Source organism: Hakea prostrata, unplaced genomic scaffold, assembly GCF_041222555.1.
Source record: "Hakea prostrata isolate BN-2017 unplaced genomic scaffold, UWA_Hpros_2 contig_131, whole genome shotgun sequence".
In the NCBI taxonomy this organism is placed as follows: domain Eukaryota; kingdom Viridiplantae; phylum Streptophyta; class Magnoliopsida; order Proteales; family Proteaceae; genus Hakea; species Hakea prostrata.
The window spans coordinates 111,444-132,477 of record NW_028291250.1 but is presented as its reverse complement, the minus strand read 5'-3'; the positions used below and the strand labels follow the sequence as shown (position 1 = coordinate 132,477).

Below are 21,034 nucleotides of genomic sequence, written 5' to 3'. Positions count from 1 at the left end.
GTGTCTCTAAAATTTTCCTGTAGAAAATATTAAATATAGATACATTTAAAGGGGGCTCAACATCTGACTCAACCCAAAGACAAGTACACATAAGCGTACAAACATAATAAAAGAACAAAATTACGAAAGCAAATATAGGAAATTTCATTGTGGATATGGATTCATTTCTCTCTATTCTGGCATTTGGTTTTGCTAGACCCTTTCCTCTCGCTTGGCACACCACAAGCCTAGAAATGAACTCAAAACATCTGTTTTTTCTCCAAAATAACTCTCGTCCAACAACCAATCCAACTATAACACCGGCACAATATCCTGCCAAAGCAAACCTCCAATCGAACAAACATGTTTCATCATCATAATCATCATCATCATCTCCTTTTTGGATTGTCGATGCGGGAGGTAAAACTCCGCACTTCTTTGTCAAAGGAAAACCACATAATCCTGCATTTCCCGCATAGGAAGCATTTGAAAAAGTGTTGAATTGGCTCCCTTGTGGAATAATTCCTATTAAGTTGTTGTAAGATAGATCCAAGACTTCAAGGAATGTCAAACTTACCAATTGCATTGGGATTTCTCCAGAGAGTTTGTTTCTGGAAAGGTCTAGTGACTCAAGACCACTTAAATTTCCCATCGTAAATGGAATTTGTCCCGTTAGGCTATTTCCGGACAAGTTTAACACATTGAGTGCTTTCAAGTTTCCCAATGCATCCGGGATCTTTCCTACAAAGAAGTTGCTAGATAGATCAATGGCGGTGAAGGCAATTAAAATTCTCTGCATGTTCAGCTCTGTTCCCTTCTCAGTAATCACAATTGTGTCTTGATAGTATGCAGAATTATTTGCACCATGGTAATACAAGTCATATAGATACCTACACACATCATTACCGTCCAATGAAGAATGTATTGCAATGGTAAATCTCCCGTAAAATTATTGAAAGAGAGATCAATGACATGAAGGCTTGGGAAGGGAGGAGAATGAGCTTGGACAAAGTTGAGCAATGGAACCACCAAATTTGTTGGACCTTAGAACTAGAACCTGCAATTCAATGAGATTTTCCAACCAATGAGGAAAAGTACCACTCAACCGGTTGTCCGAAATATCCAATACTGTGAGTGACTTGCAGTTGCTTAATGACCTTGGAACGCCTCCTTGGAGATTGTTTTTATTGAGTTTCAGGTGTATGCAGATTGCAGCCATCTTTGAAATCATGAGGAATGGGCCCATGTAATTGGTTCCTTTGCAAATTTATCACACCCAAATTGCTATTGCTGAGGCATGTTGGAATGTTGCCACTCAATTGGTTGTTCGACAAATCCAAGACCTCAAGATTGCTACCCTTGCAGATTGAGGAAGGGATTTTTCCAGTTAATTTGTTGTTTGAAATTGAGAAGAAATAGGTGGTTTCAAAGAAAAAGGAAGTGAGATTCCCTAAGATATGGGATACAACCTCCCTGTCATACTCATCAAATGTTTGGGGAGAGCATGGAGAAGATGACTGACATTCTTGCATCATGTTTGAGTGAAGATCAAGTATTTCTAATGTATTGAAGGAGTGATCAGGTAATGGCAATTCCAGACCTGTGAACTTGTTGTTAGAAAGGTTCAACTCTCTACAACTCTGTAGCCATATCCATTTGGGTATCTCACCACCAATTATGTTGGCACCAATAAGTAGACTGTTCACTTCCTTGAGATCCTTAAGGAACTTTGGGAACTTACTAATTCTATTATAGGAAAGGTCTAGAAGTTCTAGCTCCTGATTCTTGAGGAAATTTTCTGGGAATTTACTAATGTTGCAAGATCTCAAATTTATGGCCAAAGATTTAGCATTGGAAAAGTTGATGTCACCACTATGATTACTGCTTGGAAAACCATCATAAGAAAGATTTATATCTTGTCCTAGGTTGCCAAAATCATTGAATGAAAGGTCAAGGACTTCAATTGTTCCTTTGATCTTAGAAATCAAACTCATCAGGTCTTCTGCTCTCAAATGGTTGTCACTTAATAAAATTTGTGGCACTAGTAGATTAGAGAAAGGAGAGGAGATGTTGTAAATAGGAGGAGGCTCATTTACGATCTCATTGAATTGGTTAAAGGACAAGTCCAACTGATACATTGATGGGAGATAAAACAGAGAAAAATGGATGGGCCCTTGGAGCAAATTGTTGTTCAACAATAGTCCCTCAAGATGGGTTAGATTACTAATGGATGGAGGGATTGGTCCTGATAAGTTACAATGATCAAGATATAAATCCTTCAAGAACTTGAGGTTCCCAATCGAACTTGGCAACCTCCCTTGGAATTTTGTCCATTCAACATACAGATATTGAAGACTAGCGTTTATTTGAGGGAATTCAGGCAAGTGCCCTGAGAGAAGTGGATTAAAAGATAAGTCTATGTAACTCAACTTAGGTAGAAGAAAAACACTACTTGGAAAGTCTCCATAGAACCCACAACCATGAAGATTAAGGACAGTGAGAGAAGTAAGGTTCATCCAAGAACTTGGTATCTTGGAAACGAGATTCTCATTGGACTCAAGATGTAGCTCTGTCAGTGAATGAAAGCTCGAGATCGATGCATCCAAGGGACCTGTAAGTGAACAATCAGTCAATGACAAAACATGAAGGTTAGGGAGTGCAGATAATAAGTGATGACACCAATCCCTATTTATTTGAGCCGACAAATTCACCTGATCAAGATGGAGTTCTCTTAACATGGTTAAAGTTTGGACAAATGCCCTCAGATTTGGGATTTCAAGTTGAAATTCATTCCAAGAAAGGTCAAGAGAAACCAACTTGGTGAGATTTGAGATTTCAGATGGGATTTGGCCCAGAAAGTAGTTAGCAGAAAGATCAAGGGAAACCAACTTGGTTAGATTTGAGATTTCAGATGGGATTTGGCCCAGAAAGTTATTCGAAGAAAGATCAAGAGAAACCAAATTGGTAAGATTTGAGATTTCAGATGGGAATTGTCCTGAAAAAGAGTTAGCTGAGAGGTTGAGATGCCATAATCCAGAGAGTCTTACAAAGCCTGATGGTGCAAAGTGTTCAAAACTGTTCCTTGAGATGTCAAGCATTTGAAGTTGAAGGAGATTGAAGAGGGTACTATTGGAATGGATGGAACCATGGAGCGACGAATTGAAGAGAGCAAGGCCAACTACATGACCAGTAGTGCCATCGCAAGAGATGCCTTCCCAGAAGCAGCAATCAGTATTTGGCTTCCACGAGTTGAGAGATGTAGGATAGTTTATAGAGACATGGTAGTGCTTTTGCTTAAATTGCAACAAAGCAGAGTGCTCATCATGAAGACATAAATAAGAAGAAGGAGAAGGAGAAGGAGAAGAAAGGAAACAAGCCTGAAACAGCACTAGTAAGAAAAGCAGTTGCCAGCACATGCTTGCCTTATAAATTTCTTCAAAGGAACTAGAAAAGGTATAAGTTTTGTAAATGTTAGATGACTGATGCATGAAGGAGTTCTTCTTGCTGCTTATTTATAGACAAAACCATGCATGAGACAATCTCTAAGAAGGATCCTAATAGAAACGTTATTTACGGGCATGATAAAGTTTTTTTTCCATGGTGAGTGCCTTACGGATCTTTGGGAGTGAAAGCCCCAGAAGTATTTTTTCTACAAATCAATGCCATCTACTCTGCTGTATAATTTCTTATAATGTTCCCCGAGGGGACCATTTGGAGCTTTCAAATTTGTTTTAATCACTATTGTCATTCCACCCAAATTGTCTCAACTCCAATGAAGCTGAGGGAATTCTACAGCTGAGTTATCCAAGCTGCCTCTCTTAATTCAATATCAGTTCAGTTTGGGATCAACCAAAAATGTTCCTGTAGGCGTGTATGAATTTTTGGAACAAATAAGCTAGACAAAAGACAAACTAATAATGGACGAAAGAGAGTGAAAAAGAGAAGAAAAGAAACTAATGCATCTAGTTGCTGCTAGCTAGCTTTCTTTCCTTGACCTTAACTGCATGATGGGTCTTATGGGGGTGAGGCTAAGAGTCAAATCTTGAAGATTATAAGATGTAAACTTAGCTTTAAGACTACCGAAAGAAAGAACTTAATTAACTTTAAGACTCCTTAGTGAGTGATGGGTTATCTAAGCAAATGCTTTAAGACTTGTTAGTGTGTTGCGGGTCATTTGGGCAAACGCTTTATGACTCCTTAGTCAGTGATGGGTCATCTTGGCAAAGACGCCTTTTTGGTGAAGCAAACACTTTAAGACTTCTTTTGTATGAGAAAGTCATTATAGAGTTTGGAAAGATGCCTCTCCAGGTGGTTTAGAGTTTTCAAATTTCCATACGCAATGGAACGGTGATTAATTGTCTTTTAAAATGGAAAATCGACTTTTCTTTTAAAAAGTGTGATAACAATGGATTTACTTATATTTTCTTGGATAAAGTTATAAATTTCCCCAGTCTTCTCCTAGTTTTTGGTCCCTAATTAACACTTCTATGGTGGATCCGTGGATGTCAAGGAAAACGGGAGATAAAAGCATAAGGGGCTATTTTGTTACATGAATCCATGCATTTGAAATGAAATAGAATTTTATATTTATAGATTTCATATCTATAGATTTATGGTTCAAAAAAAATTAACTGTTTGGTTAGCCTCAAATCTATCGAAGTTCATAAAGTTCCGTCGAGTTACCCCGAGTGAATCCGTAAATTTCATTCCTTTTATACTTAATTATGGATTCCACCCAACATCCAAGAATGACTTAATTCACGTTTTTAGGCAAAAAAAAATGTGGGATTTCATGAATCCAATGATGTTTTACAACCAAATAGGTATAAATGTTTGATTCATAAATCCAGAAATTTCGAATCCTTGGATTCAGATATCCAAACAGGCCCTAAGAAAGAAGAATTATCAAAATTAAAATTAAGATGGTTAAACCTATGGGGAGTAAGACGGATGAGGTAGAACTAGTCATGGTTAAATTTAAGATAATATGGTGGTAACATATTGGATAGACCTACAATTGTAATAAGATTTCCTGAGGCACGTTCAAATGTTGCCATTCAATTGTTTGTTGGACAAATCCAAGATATGAACGTTGCTTCCCTTGCAGATTGAGAAAGCAAATTGAAAAGAAAGTGGTGATTTCAGCAAGACGGGAAGTTGACTGCATGTTTGGGGAGAACCCGAAATTGATGAGTGGCACTCTTGTAGCATGTTAAGAGTTAAGATTTAATGTCATCATGCATGTTGCAGGAGTGATTAGGTAATGGCAATTCCAGCCAGTGAAGTGAACAAGTTGTTAGAAAGGTTTAATCATGCCTAAGTCTTCTGTCATATCCTTAGGGTGTCAGACTGCTAATTCTGTTGCCACAACCATCTGTTCGGTTTATATAGATATTTAGGTAGCTTTCCTGTATAGTGATTGTAGAGTCCGATCAGGGTTCAAATTGTAGAATTCGATTGGGATTCTACAAAGTACGGATCTTTTACCCAACTGCAAAACTTATCCCAAACATCATGGAAGTTGATTGCGGTCGGAACTCTTATGTGTTAAAATGGGTGCCTAATAGATCAAAAAAAGGGATAATTACTATTGCCCCCCTGTACTTTGATTTTATTGCTACTGTATCCCCTGTAATTTTCAAAATTACTAATCCAACCTTTAACTTTGTCTACAATTACTATTGCCCCCTGCTATTAAGTTCCGTTAGTTTACTGATGATGTGGCATCTTTATATTTTCTCAAAAACCCCAAAATACCCTTATACCCTTTTGTCAAGTTACAGTAGTATCATTAATTAACTGGGGAGAAAAAAATAACTATAATCCATTTTATTCTAAAAAAAAACCACCAAATAAAGAAAGAATGATTGAATATAACTCAAATAGAAACCGAAGAGGAAGGAAATTCTAATTCAACTCAAATTGAAAACTGAATATCACCTAAAATATTTTCAAAATAAATGAAGTTTAGTGAATGTGGGAAACCAAAGCGACTTGGATTTTGCCCATTTCTTTAATTCAAAATAAATGAAGCTTAGTGAATTAATTCAATTAAAAGTGATTCTGAGCTGGTGGTCAGCCAAATTACAGGAGTATATGAAGCAAAGGATGACAGGATGATCAGTTATCTTAAGAAGGCACTGGATTGTAAGGTGTGGTTCCAACAATTCTCAATTATGAGAGTACCCAAAAATCAAAACACGATGGCAGATTCTCTGGCGAAGTTAACATCTGCAAAATTTACTTCTCTACCACAAGATGTATATATCTAAGAGCTGGATATTCCGGCACATTTGGAGCCAGAGATAATGGAAATTGATACAGAAGTGTCTTGGATGGACCCCATTATACAATACCTTAAAGAAGATTTTCTTCCTAAGGATAGCGAAAAAGCTAGAACGTTGAAAAGAAGAGCTGCAAAGTTTATTCTAAAGAATGAACTATTGTATAAAAGAGCAACTTTGGGGCCACTTTTGAAGTGTTTAGGACCATCCGATGCATAATATGCTTTAGCAGAGGTTCATGAGGGAATCTGTGGGAGTCATCTAGGTGGAAAAGCTTTGGCCTATAAAATTTTGAGGCAAGGGTTCTATTGGCCACGGATGCAAGCTGAAGCAACTGAATATGTAAGGAGATGCCATCAGTGCCAAATTCATGCTCCAATCCAGAAACAACCAGCAGAACAACTGACATCAATTCTCAATCCCATTCCATTTGCAATGTGGGGGATGGATTTACTTGGTCCATTTCCTGTTGCATCTGGAGGAAGAAAATTTGTGATAGCTGCAATTGATTATTTTACAAAGTGGGTGGAGGCAGAAGCTTTAGCCACAACTAGAACAAATCAAATTGAGAAGTTTTTTAGAAATAAGGTCATCTTCAGATATGTTCTACCAAAAGTCTTATTAACAGATCACGGAACTCAGTTTGACAATGAAAGATTTAAGGAATTCTGCGCAGATTACCACATCGAATACAAAAACTCTTCTATGGCATATCCTCAATGCAATGGTCAGATTGAGATAACTAACAGAACTCTCTTACAGGGAATCAAAAGAAGGCTGGATGAAGCAAACAGCCTATGGGTTGATGAGTTACCTCATGTGTTATGGGGATATAGAACTACAGTCAGAGCACCAACAGGAGAAACACCTTTTAAGTTGGCAAATGGATCTGAAGCCTTGGCTCCAATAGAGGTAATGGTTGGGTCAGATAGATCAGAGAGGTTCGATCTAGTAACTAACGAAGAGGGACTGAGGGTGAATCTAGAGTTTTTGGATGAAGTTAGGGAGAAGGCTCTGTATTGAAATATAGAGTACCAGAGGAGAACAACAGCATACTATAATGCTCGTGTCAGGCCTAAATCTTTTAAAGTTGGAGATTTGGTCTTAGGGAAAAATCAGCATCAGACCCGAGAAATTGTGGAAAGCTCTCCGCAAACTGGGAAGGACCATATGCGATAACAAAGACTGTGAGCAAAAACACATATTGGCTCAAAGATGTTCAAGGAAGTTGTTTAAGGCGACCATGGAATGTAATTCACCTCAAGAAGTATTATCAATAGAAAGGGAGCAGAATTTTCTGATATTTTTGAAGAAATTATTTCTATCAACCATTGTCACCAAAAGATTCTTCTACAAATTGTGCAAAAGGTCTTTTTCATCGAACCAATTTTCTGATCATGCTTTCTAAAGCTGATCCTGGATCATTCCTTCCGAGGGTGATCTTGGCTTTCCGAAGTCAGGCTCTAGTAAGCCAGCCTTCCGAGGCCTGATTATGCTAGCGGATCACGGATCATTCCTTCCGAGAGTGGTCCCAACTTTCCATAAGTCAGGTTCATGTAGCCAGCCTTTCGAGGCCTTGTCATGCTTTCCGAAGCTAATCACGGATCATTCCTTCCAAGGGTGGCCCCAACTTTCCGTAAGTCAGGCTCAAAGTAGACAGCCTTCTGAGGCCTGGTCATGCTTTCCAAAGCTGATCACGGATCATTCCTTCTGAGGGTGGTCCCGACTTTCCAAAAGTCAGGCTCAAGTAGCCAGCCTTTCGGGGAACAGGGTCATGCTAGCTTAATCAAGGATCATTCCTTCCGAGGATGGTCCCAACTTTCCGTAAGTCAGGCTCAAGTAGCCAGCCTTCCGAGGCAGCCCAACTGATCATAGTCACAAGAGCTGGTCAAGAGGATTTCTTGAAACTACAGGTTATATTGAAGATTCTACTCAAAGTTATCAAGACTCTTTTCAACTATTATCTAAGCAATATAGCACCTGATCAGATGTGTGGCAGGTCAAAGATTGCTAAGATTCACTTCAAAATATTGTTTAATCAAAGTTACAAGGAAAAAAATAAAAAAAGAAAAGAAAAGGGAAACTCCATTGATCAAAAAGGGAAAAAATAAGGAAGATCAACAGAGTCACAACCATTACATCAAAAGGTTAATAAAAAGGTATATCAAAAGCAAGGAAGAATATGTTCTTAAACAGGAGGGTCAACTGGAGGATCGTAGTAAATGGCAGCATTCTTGTCACCTTCCGGAGGAGACCCATCATCATCATCATTAGAGGAGTAGCTATAACCAGAGCTGGCAGTTTCTTCTTTTTCAGAGTCCACATCATCTTCATCATTGGCATCTCCTGAAGAACTCTCAGAATCCGGATGCCTTAAATTCTTGAGATCAAAAATTCGAAGTTCAGAGATGCTGGGGACTTGATGAACAACAGTTCCTATATTTATGTATATATAAAGAGAGAGAGAGAGAGAGAAAAGAAGGTCAAAAAAAAATCGTCATCATCATCATTGTTATTTACCTGGAAAAAGACCATGGTTGGCCAGACCTGCATCGATTTTCAGGTTAGCCGCATCAATCGGTATTCCGGTGGAAATCAAGTCCCAAGTCTCTCGATCATATTCGTTGAGTTCAGGACGCTTGTTCAGAGGAAGAAGAGAATTCAAGGAATGCAGGCACCATCGGGAATGATAGTTTGGACTGGGTATGGCACAGAAAAAGTATTTCTCTCGCCACTATTTCTTGTCATGAGGAATGGAGGAGTCGGTGAAAATTCGGGTATCTTGACCCAGTTCACTTGCAATACAGGTTCTTCTGGCAAAATGAATGTAACCGCGTTCGTGGGATACCTTCAAAGTGTAGTAATTTCTGAAAAGTTCTACAGAGGGGAGACGCTTCATTTTGTGAATGAAAGCAAAAAAGCAGTACACTAATCTCCAACTGTTTGGAGTAAGCTGACAAGGGCTGACATGGTAGTAGTCAAGCAGGGATTGGACTATCGAGACAAGAGGAACTCTAAAACCAGACTCAAGGTGGTCAAGATAAATAGTAATGACCCTAGGTTCAACACTGAATGGACGTTCAGAAGGTTCAGGGACCCATACCTTGGCATCGAAGGGAAAGTGATAATCTTCTAAGAAAGACAGCAGGTGAGATTTCTTTACCTTGGTTGGGTACCATTCTGGACCAGCGTATCGTGGGTCTTTCTTTTCCTTAGACATGTCCACAGGTGTGTAAGGAACAATGGCTTCATCGTGAGCGTAAGGAGTGGGTTTCCAGTCTAAGGAAACCTGATCGGGGGAGATGATACCTAGGGTTTTCTCTGGTTGGTTGGCACTCGAAGGAATAGTGGGTCGCTCAGAAGTGTGAGATGCAGGAAGATTAGTTGAAGGGTCCATGGCGAAGAAGGAAAGGTAGGGAGTGAAGATTTGCAGAATGAAGGTGGAAGCAGGAAGAACAACGGAGATGGCGGATGAATATGTTGTATTTTCACAGAATGCAGACAGGGTACGGGCGAGAATAGATAGTAGAAGGTGAATAAATATAAGAGATAAAGTGAGGAGTTTCCTTGAAAAGTGGAGGGAAATATACGATGTTTCAAGATTGACGGACGTAGCTACTTGTAATCGACGAGTGGAGTCAATTGGTGGATTTAGAGGCATTACGGTTGGACACGAGGACAATATTAAAAGGAGTTGGAAAGGATGTGGTAACTGTACGCTGAAAAGAGACAGAATTTATGATCAAATGGCGCAAAGAAGGATAACGTCAAGGAAGACAAAAAGTTATATTTATAAAAGCTGTGACAAGATAAAGATTTCGGCTGGTCTGCAGGATGATTTGGGGGCTGAGCAAAGTAACTTTTTGATTACGAGGAATGGCTTGATTTCCGAGAAAATTACAATTTTATATAAGAAATGGACCATGGATCAATGCTCAAGTTAATGATGACTTGGGAACCTGAGGCTGCAATTTTGAAAATCATAATTGGTTGGGAAAAATTGTAGGATATTGATCCAGTGAAGTTCTACCACATGGAAGAAATTTTGGAAAGACTAACAGGGGATACCAAGAGTCAACATTTAAAGAGGAAATTTTTATTCTAGTTGGACGATTCTGATGAAATCTACGAGATTGCGACAAACACAACATTCTGATATTATTTGAAAGAAAGATTCAAGTCGCCTGACCAGAGTCTCATATAAGTTCGACCTGATCAACAGGCTTGGGGGCTCGTGTTGTGACTAAAATATCCTGATCCCAGCCCAGGCCGGTTCATTCCAATCTTATGACAATTCGGTTGGTTTTAATTATCAAGTAAAGCAATCTATGGGTCCGCCCAAGAACTTGGAGGAAGGCCAAATCATAGCCATTCAACCCTATGTTACTATCCGACGATCACAGTTAAAAGCAAGATAGGCGGGAAATTTATAACTAAAAGGGATGATGAACTAGTCAAAAGTAAGTCTCTCAGATCAATCTAAACACCAGTACTTTTCTGATTCAACACCATTAGAGCACCTCAGAAGCTCCTTCGAGCTCAGGAGCATTGTCTTCATTTCTGACTAGACCGTCGGAGACACGACGCCGATCAAGACGATCGGCTCCATTTCTCACAGGTGTTTTATTTTCCAGGAACGAGAGATTGATTCACTGTGGAGCAAACCAGATCGATCCAGATTTGAGCGATTTGGTGCGAAGATTACGGTTCAAAGCCTCCAGCAAATTTAGCACCAACAGTAAGACTCTTTTGCAAGAAGGGTTCTTATTTTTTAAGAGTTTGTTTTTTTTTTTTAGAATTTGTGTTTAGTTAGTTTAGGAGTCTTTTGTTATCAGTCAGTCTTTTAATTCAAGAAGTTGTTGTTGGTAGTTAAGTTAGTTCCAAGTCTAGATCTTCTAATGACCACTAGCATCGAGTAAATGTTCGTATTTCTAATGAAAATTTTCTAATTCCTTTTGAAGCTAATCCCTCATAACATGAGAGGCAAATGCATGAGAAAGACAAGGCTTAAGCAGATTTAAATTTGAATTCTTACTTATGATGTATTGATCTTTTATAATTTAATCAACTCTTGAAGTTGAATTTTTAGGACCTATGATCCGACAATTTGACCGGTCCAAACATTGGAGGAAGGAATGCCTAATGATTTTTTTTTTTGGGGTAAGGGAATGCCTAATGAGTTAATGTGAAACAAAAGTAACCTTTGTGAAATCGTATTAATTTTTGTCCCACTTACTAATCTGTTTCTCGTCTTCTTCTTACTTGTGTATATACACATTTAGAAATAATGAGGAAAAATGGCATGCAAAACAGATTCTTCAAGAAAAGAGATTGATAGGCGCGCTAAATCAGTGTTGAGCATCCCCTCAAGCTACAGTGCACATTAAATACGACATTTTAGTTAAATGTGTAATTAAATCCAATCATGAGATATAATGTAATCGATGCCAAAAATAAGTTTGAATTAATTAAAAACAAAAATAAAATGACTAAATGGCAAGAGAAATTAATTGCTAGAGTGTCAAAGCACCCAATTGAAATTTTTGTTTTTAATGTGGATCCGTCTTTCTACTATTTGCCGATGGATTATGAATTGATCATTTGAAACAATAGATCGCTGAAATAGAAAAGAAGATTACTGTACACGCATGTACATCAATTGTTTCAAATGAAGTTTTTATTGTTTTTATATTGGTAATGATTTAAACATGCCCTTTCATTTTAATGCATCAAGTAATTAGTTGGGGCATCAATTATGGTGTTGAAATTCCGTCAAGTGCAAAAGATGATTACTTGATTGTGCATATGATAAAGCCAATACTAATTGACGAACCAGTGACTTAAGGATTGGCAAGTTTAAAAAGGTAATGCTTATTACATACAATAACAACTAAAAGAATAAGCAGCTTCTTTACACCAAATCAAATTCTCTATAGAAAGGTGGTTTGAAGTTTAAATTCTCTATGATGAGGTGGAGTTCAATCAAAGAAATGAGAACCTAACATACAATTTAAGAAATTTGATATAGCTAAATTCTAATTTGTTATTCGATATAGCTTTGTAAGTAAAACATTCTTTATAAAGTTTTTTGTAGTTTCAAAGCTGAAATTGTCATACATTAAAAAGAGTATTGTCAAAAAAGACACCAAAGAAAATAATATAAAAAAACAAAGACAAATTCAAAGGAATACCTAAGCATTAGATGATAAAAATGAAACAACAATTTTAAGTTTATTTGGATTAAGCAAATAAAACATCTATTGTTATAGACATCAATTAACTAATGACCTTGAAGTTTAAGATAAATACGAATTCAAAGTTAGGTTGTATAACATTGATTAAAATCCTTATTTTTTTATTCTGTTTTCCATGTTTATATTTCATGAGCAGTCTCTTTCTTTTCTTCCTTATTATTATATCTTTTTTTTCATGTATAATCACGTGCATTTGCACGTGTAATTTTTTACTAGTATATATATATATATATATATATATATATATATAGAACACACACACACATTACTTCAACCCTAAAAAGTCAGATGCAAGCCAAAATTTTATTTGGTAGGATGTAAATCAAAAATTTTCTTTAGGGTAAGAGATGCAAACCAATGGTAGTTACCTTACTAACTATAGATATTTTGTTCACAAATCACAATACAAAATCACATAACAAAAATTGCAGAAAAAATAAAGAAACATATAATATAAAATCAAATAAAAAGAATAACAAAAACAAAAGAGAAAAAGAGAAACAATAAATAAATTGAGAGAGAGAAAGAGTACCTAATTGTGTAGTATATGTTTTTCCAAATTTTCTTAATCCACACTTATAGAAAGGGAAGAGAATAAATAGGAAGAAAGGAAGGAGAGAAGAGATAGGAGAGAATAAATAGGGATTGAAGAGTTAGTTTTTAGTTAGGAATGAAATTTTGAATACCTAACAAGTTTTTTTTTTCAAAAATTTCCTTAACCCACGTTTATAAAAAGATATGAGAATAAATAGAAAGAAAAGATGAGAGACAAGAGAAGAGAGAATAAATAAGGATTGAGGAGTTGGTTTTTAATTAGGAATGAAATTTTGAATACCTAATAATATTTTTTTTTTCAAAATTTTCCTTACCCCACGTTTATAGAAAGAGAAGAGAATAAAAGAAAAGAGAATAAATAAGAAGAAAAGATGAGAGAGAAGAGAGAAGAGAATAAATAGGGATTGAGGATTTGGATTTTAATTAGGAATGATGTTTATACCCATTATTTTACCTTTGAAAATTGTTTTCAATATTTGTGGGGGGCCAAATAGTGACATTTCACGTGTGGGAAGAGAAAAAAACCGAAAAATTAAGGAAATTTATATAAAAACTATAAAAAAAATAAAGGAATTAATACTATTTTCTAAAAATCCGAGGGGGGGGGGGCATGGCCCCCCTCGGGCCCTCTAAAGGTCCGCCCCTGTGCATGGTTCGTATGTCTAGACATAGAAGCAAGTGAAAAGTATCACATCACCTACACGGTGTTGATAGAAATCTTTTTTGCGTTGATACTTGCATGTACATTCCAGTTGGCATTTATACTTGTGTAAAGCTATAAGAGTCCCAAAGAGTGGTCTCTTTTCTAAAATTTTAATTATAGACATCAGGGGCGGACCCAGGATGCAATAGTGCGGGGGGCCGAAGAATGAAAGTCAAATAACCTTCCTATTGAAGAAACACTAATGTTTTTTTGCCACACATATTGTGTGGGCCCTTATAAGATCTATTTGGGGTCACACCTTTAAACTATTTTATTAAATTAAATAATAGACTCACATATATTTTGTGGGACCCACACATATTTGAAAAAAGGGTACATTATTGATAATGATATTTTTTTCCGACAAAATATAGGTAAACTTAAAGCAACAATATAAAAAAAATATATACACATGACTTCAACCTTAAAAAGTTAGATGCAAGTCAAAATTTTCTTTGGTAGGAGATGTAAACCAAAAACTTTTTTTTAGGTAAGAGATGCAAATCAATGGTAGTTAGTTACCTATTAACTATAGACATTTATTCACAATATAAAATCAAATAACAAAAATTGCAAAAGAAATAAAGAAACATAGTATATAAAATCAATTAAAAAGAATAAAAAATTAAAAATAAATAAAATTAAAAAAAAAGAGAGAAAAAGATAAACAATAAATAAATTAAGAAAGAGAAAGAAACCTAATTGTGGAGTAGATTTTTTTTCCAAATTTTATTAAGCCACGCTTATAGAAAGGGAAGAGAATAAATAGGAAGAAAAGAGGATAGAGGGGAGAGGAAATAGGAGAATAAATAGGGATTGCAGAGTTAGTTTCTAATTAAAAATAACATTTTGATTTTTGAATACCTAATAAAAAAATTTCAAAAATTTCCTTTAACCCACGTTTATAGAAATAGAAGAGAATAATAGGAAGAAAAGATGAGAGAGAAGAGAGGGGAGAATAAATAGGGATTGATGAATTAATTTTTTATTAGGAATGACATTTATACCCATCATTTTACTTTTAAAAACTGTTCTCAATATTGGGGGGGGGGGCAAATAGTGACATTTCACATCTGGGAAGAGAAAAAACTGGAAAAATTAAAAGAATTAAGGGAATATGCATCCAATTTTAAAAAATCCGGGGGGGGGTGGGCTATGGCCCCACAGCCCCTTCATAGGTCCGCCCCTGATAGACATGTTATCTAATAGGGCAAATGTGGGGCGTGTTAGTTGTAGTGCACATCAGAGACTAACCTAAGTGGATGTAGGGGGTTTGGCTGCCGCCAATGAAAACTTATAGGCGAGTTCTCTAAACATTCATGAATCCAAGATAAGGGACATGGCCGGTTCAAAAGTCCAATGTGTTATATAAAGGGTAGCTCCAAAAGTCGACCTTTAAGATATGGATGATGGGACGGTTAGCTATGCTAATGAGGAAAGGTTCAAGGTGTTCAACTATACACGTACTTTATAGCGCAACTCATTAGACCTAGTGTAGGTTCAAGTCCCGAAGACACCTACAGTGATATGTCCTTTCTTGTTTAATACAGTCACAACACGTGTCCTTTTTTGTAATTTTGAAACTTGTGGGGGATTGTTAGGTTTTTTATTAAAATCTATATTAAGTTTGAAAATTAGTTTTGCACTTTTTTTATTTTATTGTTTTGTTAGTGTGTGGGACCCATGAGGTAGGGGTGGTAATGAGGCACCCATGGGTAAAGGAGGCCCTTCATGACCTTGGTTATGAGGCTCTTCATGACATTAATCATGGAACTTAAAGGTCTTGATCATGGTGATGAGATGGGCTTACTTGTAGGGTGGAATTTACTCAAATTCTAATTATTAACCTTCAATTCTCATTTAAACTTCATTACCATGAGTGTGGTTAAGGTTATTGAATGGATTAAATCCAACTCATACAAAAGTGGTGAATATGAGAGTTAATTCTCCATTTAATGGGGGGGAGGTTAGGTCAAGGTGGTTTATTCTCATTAGTGGAGAAGGGACAAGCCCATTGATTCTCTATTAGTAGGGAATTGATTAACCCCCTTATGATGAGGTGAGTCATTGTGATTTAATGACCCAATTCATTGCCTTGAGAATCTCAAGGGGTGTAAGGTGTGGTTTGGGTCTATATAAAGCAAACCCCTTTCTTGCATGTGGTGTGTAATAGAGACACTCCTCACACTTGTATTATTTGTTACTTATTTTAAAAGTTTCTTCCTTTGAGTTTGTCTAAGTGTTGTGCTCTAGCTTTTGGCTCTTTGAAGGGAGTAGAAGAACTACCTCATCTTCTAGTTGGAGGTTACTTTATCTTGGAGGTGGTGGTGCGAAGAACCCTTGGTAGTCGGGTGCATCAATTACCTTAAAGACAACACTCAAGGTGTGACTCAACCTCCTTCATCTGTGGTTTGCTCGATTGGAACATCAAGGTCTCCGAATTGGCTAAAGATCTTCATCTTTCAATTGTATTGCAATTTGGGGCCATGGGTGAAACTTTGCCTCATATTTAAATTATATATAACAACTACCACACTAAAAAGAAGAAAAAAAATGTATTGGTCTTTGAGGGAAAAAAATTCCTATCTGCCGGATTCAAACCAACGACCTAAGGATCACCTAATCCTCCAACTAAAGAACTCCACTCTACCAACTAAGCTAAGGTAGTAGGGTACATCAATTACCTTAAAGACCACACTGGAAAAAGAAAAAAAAAATGTATTGTCTTTGAGGGAAAAAAATTCCGACCTGCCGGATTCGAACCAGCGACCTAAGGATCACCTGTTAGGTATTCTCCAACTACAGTCCTCCGCTCTACCAACTGAGCTAAGGTCGGAAGCATTGTGGCTGCTGGGATTCGAGCCCAGGTCTCCACGGCCACAACGTGGAATTCTCACCACTAAACTACAGCCACAAGATGTTATTTGGTTGGAATTTTATAAGTAATCACACATAAATCTCTAACTAAACATCCCGAGGATAGGCCCCCCAAAGCCAAAATGTGGAAAGAAAGTATTGATGAACACTGAAGAAATTTTATTTTGCGGGTACAGATAATTAATAATTTTGCTTAATTGAAAAATATCAGGCTCAAGAAGGGTCTCAGCCAAAGCATTTCTGATAGCGTTTTCACCATGCAAGATTTTTTCCCATTTTAATTCAGCCCAATCGGAATGTCTTTATCTTTGCTGTTCTTAATTGATACATCCAGTTTCACATTTTGGAAGAAATCTAAAGAAATTATTGTTGACGTGTATAATGATGATGATGAGTTTTGGAAAGAAATCAAAGAAATTCTTAGTAGGACATTGCCAAACATCATACTCCCATTGCATAAATGAAAAAAAAAAGGGATAATTACTGTTGCCCCCCTGTACTTTAATTTTATTACTAATAAGACCCTGTTCTTTACAAAATTACTGTTGCCCCCCTTCCTTATAACGGTGTTAAGTAGCCGTTAAGTTTGAATATGTAATGTCCATTTTGTCCTTCATTAAAATTAAGAAATCAAAAGACGATACTACCCCATTTATAAAAACCAGATTAAATGTCAATTGTACCCTAACTTATTTTGAATTTAAAAAATATTGGTTTTCCACCTTCACTAAACATAGTTATTTTGAATTAAAGAAATTGACAAAATTCAAATTCGATTTGGTTTCCCACCTTCTCCTCTAGCATACGTAGGGAAGGAAACCACAATTTTTTTTTTTTTTTTTGGGGACTGGTGCTTTTTTAATATTGGAAACGAAACGTAACACCTCCCCATGGGAGTTTAGACTTTTAACCGCTTTACTAACCCACCATTGACGAAACCACAAAATCTTGCCAGAGAAGGAATTAACGAAGTAGGTGATATTCAGTTTCCAAATTTGAGTTGAATTCTATCTTCCCTCCTCTTCGGTTTCTATTTTAATTTTATTCAATTATTATTTCTTTATTTTGGTGATTTTTTTTAAGAGTACAACAGATTATGATTATTTTTTTCTCTACAATTAATTAAGGGTATTACTGTAACTTGACAAAAGGGTAAATAAGTAAAGAGATAAGTAAAAGGGTATTTTGGGATTTCTAAAAAATATGGAGATGCCACATCATCAGTAAACTAACGGAACTTAACAGTAGGGGGGCATTAGTAATTATAGACAAAGTTAAAGGTTGGATTAGTAATTTTGCAAAATACAGGGGATACATTAGTAATAAAATCAAAGTACAGGGGGGCAATAGTAATTATCCCAAAAAAAATAAAAAAAAGGGATAATTACTATTGTCCCCCTGTACTTTGATTTTATTACTAATAAAACCCTGTTTTTTACAAAATTACTGTTGCCCCCTTTCTTATAACGGTGTTAAGTAGCCGTTAAGTTTGAATATGTAATGTCCACTTTGTCCTTCATTAAAATTAAGAAATCGAAAAACGATACTACCCCATTTATAAAAACCAGATTAAATGTCAATTTTACCCTAACTTCATTTATTTTAAATTAAAAAAATATTGGTTTTACCCTAACTTCACTAAACTTATTTATTTGAATTAAAGAAATTGACAAAATTCAAATTCGATTTGGTTTCCCACCTTCTCCTCTAGCATACGTAACACCTCCCCATGGGAGTTTAGAATTTTAACCGCTTTACTAACCCACCATTGACGAAACCACAAAATCTTGCCAGAGAAGGAATTAACGAAGTAGGTGATATTCAGTTTCCAAATTTGAGTTGAATTCTATCTTCCCTCCTCTTCGGTTTCTATTTTAATTTTATTCAATTATTATTTCTTTATTTTGGTGATTTTTTTTTAGAGTAAAACAGATTATGATTATTTTTTTCTCTACAATTAATTAAGGGTATTACTGTAACTTAACAAAAGGGTAAATAAGTAAAGAGATAAGTAAAAGGGTATTTTGGGATTTTTAAAAAATATGGAGATGCCACATCATCAGTAAACTAACGGAACTTAACAGTAGGGGGGCATTAGTAATTATAGACAAGTTAAAGGTTAGATTAGTAATTTTGCAAAATACAGGGGATACATTAGTAATAAAATCAAAGTACAGGGGGGCAATAGTAATTATCCCTAAAAAAAATTAATGAATACAAACAATTACCAATCTGTTGTCGCAGTTAGGATATCTAGTTTTTCACCCAGGAAACCCGGGTTTAACTCTTGGCAATGGAAATGTCACTTTAAAATAATAAACAAATAAATAAATAAATTTGCCAATAAGAGCATAAATTTTATTTATAAAACGCCCTTTGAGATTTTGTATTGACTTTTATGATTATAGTAGCTGCAAAACTTTTACAAAAGGGAACCTTTTTTTGTGTGGTGCAGTAATGAATCTAGTTTATTCAGGTTGTGGACATTGATTCATTTCCTCCTATTGTGGCATTTGATTTTTCTTGACCATATTCTCAGCTAGGATTTCATAAACCTAGAAATGAACTTAGAATATCTATTTTTTTCTCCAGAATAACTCTCTTCCAACAACCAATCCAATTATTAAACCAGAGCAATATCTTACCAAGGCAAACCTCCAATCAAACATACATGTTTCATTATCATCATCATCTGTATTGGAATGCTGATGTGGGAGTTAAAACTCTACACTTGTTAAAGGAAAACCACATAATCCCTCATTTCCCTCATAGAACGCAATTGAAAACATATTGAATTGGTTCCCTTGTGGAATAATTCCCTTTAAGTCATTGAAGGATAGATTCAAGACTTCAAGAAGTGTTAGATCTGCCAATTGCATTGGGATTTCTCCAGAGAGTTTGTTTCTTGATAGATCGATCTAGTGACTCAAGTCCACTTAGATTTCCCATGGAAAATGGAATTTGACCTGTAGGCTATTTCCGCACAAGTTGAGCACTTTCAATGCTTTTAAATTTCCCAATGCATTGGGGATCTTTCCCATAAAGAAATTGTTGGATAGATCAATGCTAGTGAAGGTGGTTAAAATTTTCTGCATTTCCAAGTACATTCCCTTCTCAGTGTAATTCTGTCTTGATAGTAAGTGAGTGCCTCACGGATCTTTTGGGAAGATTCTTTGAGAAAACAACATATCAACACATTATTGACTAGAATGACCGGATCTTCTATCATATCCATAGGGTATCAGACTGCTGATTATGTTACCACAAATATCCAGATTACTCAATTCCTCGAGGCGCTTAACTCAATTTACTGGAACTACTAGTAGCAACAAGAAAGAGAAGCGTGTGCAAAATCAAAAAGTGTAATATGATTCGCAAATCAAAACCATGTATTCATAACCAACCATCCCAGAAACCATTGGGCAAGCTTCAACATGTTCTCTTCATATAAAGCTTTATCTGGACAAATAATCATGAAGGCAGCATATTGGCTCTTATTAAGGTGTATGCCTTCGTTTGAATCAAAGGAAAGAGGAGGAAATCACAGATTATACAATTCCCAGGATGAGGTGCTGAAGAAAACAATCAGGACCATATAAATGCCAGATCATGTGGTGGAATATTCTACTGTGTTTTAGATGCAATTTGAAAGGACTCACAGATGAAAAATCCACGCATTATACTTCCCAAAAGCAGTGGCTTGCCTGGTACTAACTTGTGTGAATTATGAACTTACCAAATGGTTTTGGAATAATGGAAGGTCCATTATTCAGTGTCCATCCTTGTGGACTGCCTAATGCCGGGGTTGACTATTCTGATTTTAAGATAGCTTCAAGCCTAACATGATGAACTAATTGAACAGTGTCCATCTCTGAACTATCTTATTGTTGAACTCAAAAATTCTAATATTTGATTGACAGTTCATGTTGCTTTGAACCTTACAGTATCATCATCATTAATGATTTGCATTCAGTTGGGTGAAGATCATAGAATTGTTTTCCCTTTAGCATAGTTTTGATCATTTAATCCGTATATAGGCCAAAAGTATATGGGATGACAATTATATGGAAGAATTTGTTGTTTAACACTTATGCTTTGTTTTCTGAACCAACTTGAAACGCAAGTGAGAGATCTAGCCATGAAGTGATGGGATTCAATCATATTGAATAATTTAATCTAAAAATTAGAGTATGATTTGCCATGAAAGAGAAGTTCATGCTTTCATATAATAAAGTATGACAGTATGATATACCTTCTAATCTCATTCTAAGATCAGATTGCAGCCAATCCTAACATGGATTGACAATTGAAAATTATTAGATCAAGAAAATCATCTTCTACCTTGGAATACAATGGTGCGTAATACCTTTACACAAGACCCA

At 36.1% G+C, this 21,034-nt stretch overlaps 2 protein-coding genes and 2 non-coding genes across 4 annotated transcripts; 1 reads left to right on the top strand and 3 right to left on the bottom strand.

The window, feature by feature from the left end:
• Positions 1-220: 220 nt before the first annotated feature.
• On the bottom strand, positions 221-3,498 carry LOC148998808 (receptor-like protein 7; the record flags this gene model as incomplete). The annotated part of the gene is given in 4 exon segments (XM_089141710.1): positions 221-873; positions 876-987; positions 989-1,180; positions 1,182-3,498. Coding segments are annotated over 4 exon segments (3,243 nt in total), but the record flags the coding sequence as incomplete, so codon positions are not given.
• A 3,470-nt stretch (positions 3,499-6,968) lies between these two features.
• Positions 6,969-7,286, top strand: LOC148998807 (uncharacterized). Its single transcript, XM_089141709.1, has one exon. It carries the CDS (start codon positions 6,969-6,971, stop codon positions 7,284-7,286), a length of 318 nt encoding a protein of 105 aa, XP_088997835.1.
• Positions 7,287-16,517: 9,231 nt separating this feature from the next.
• TRNAY-GUA (transfer RNA tyrosine (anticodon GUA)) lies at positions 16,518-16,611 on the bottom strand. Its single transcript has 2 exons — positions 16,575-16,611; positions 16,518-16,553 (listed from the first exon to the last, which is right to left on the bottom strand). It is a non-coding gene; the product is annotated as a tRNA-Tyr (tRNA).
• A 6-nt stretch (positions 16,612-16,617) lies between these two features.
• TRNAH-GUG (transfer RNA histidin (anticodon GUG)) lies at positions 16,618-16,689 on the bottom strand. Its single transcript has one exon. It is a non-coding gene; the product is annotated as a tRNA-His (tRNA).
• Between the last annotated feature and the right edge of the window lie 4,345 nt (positions 16,690-21,034).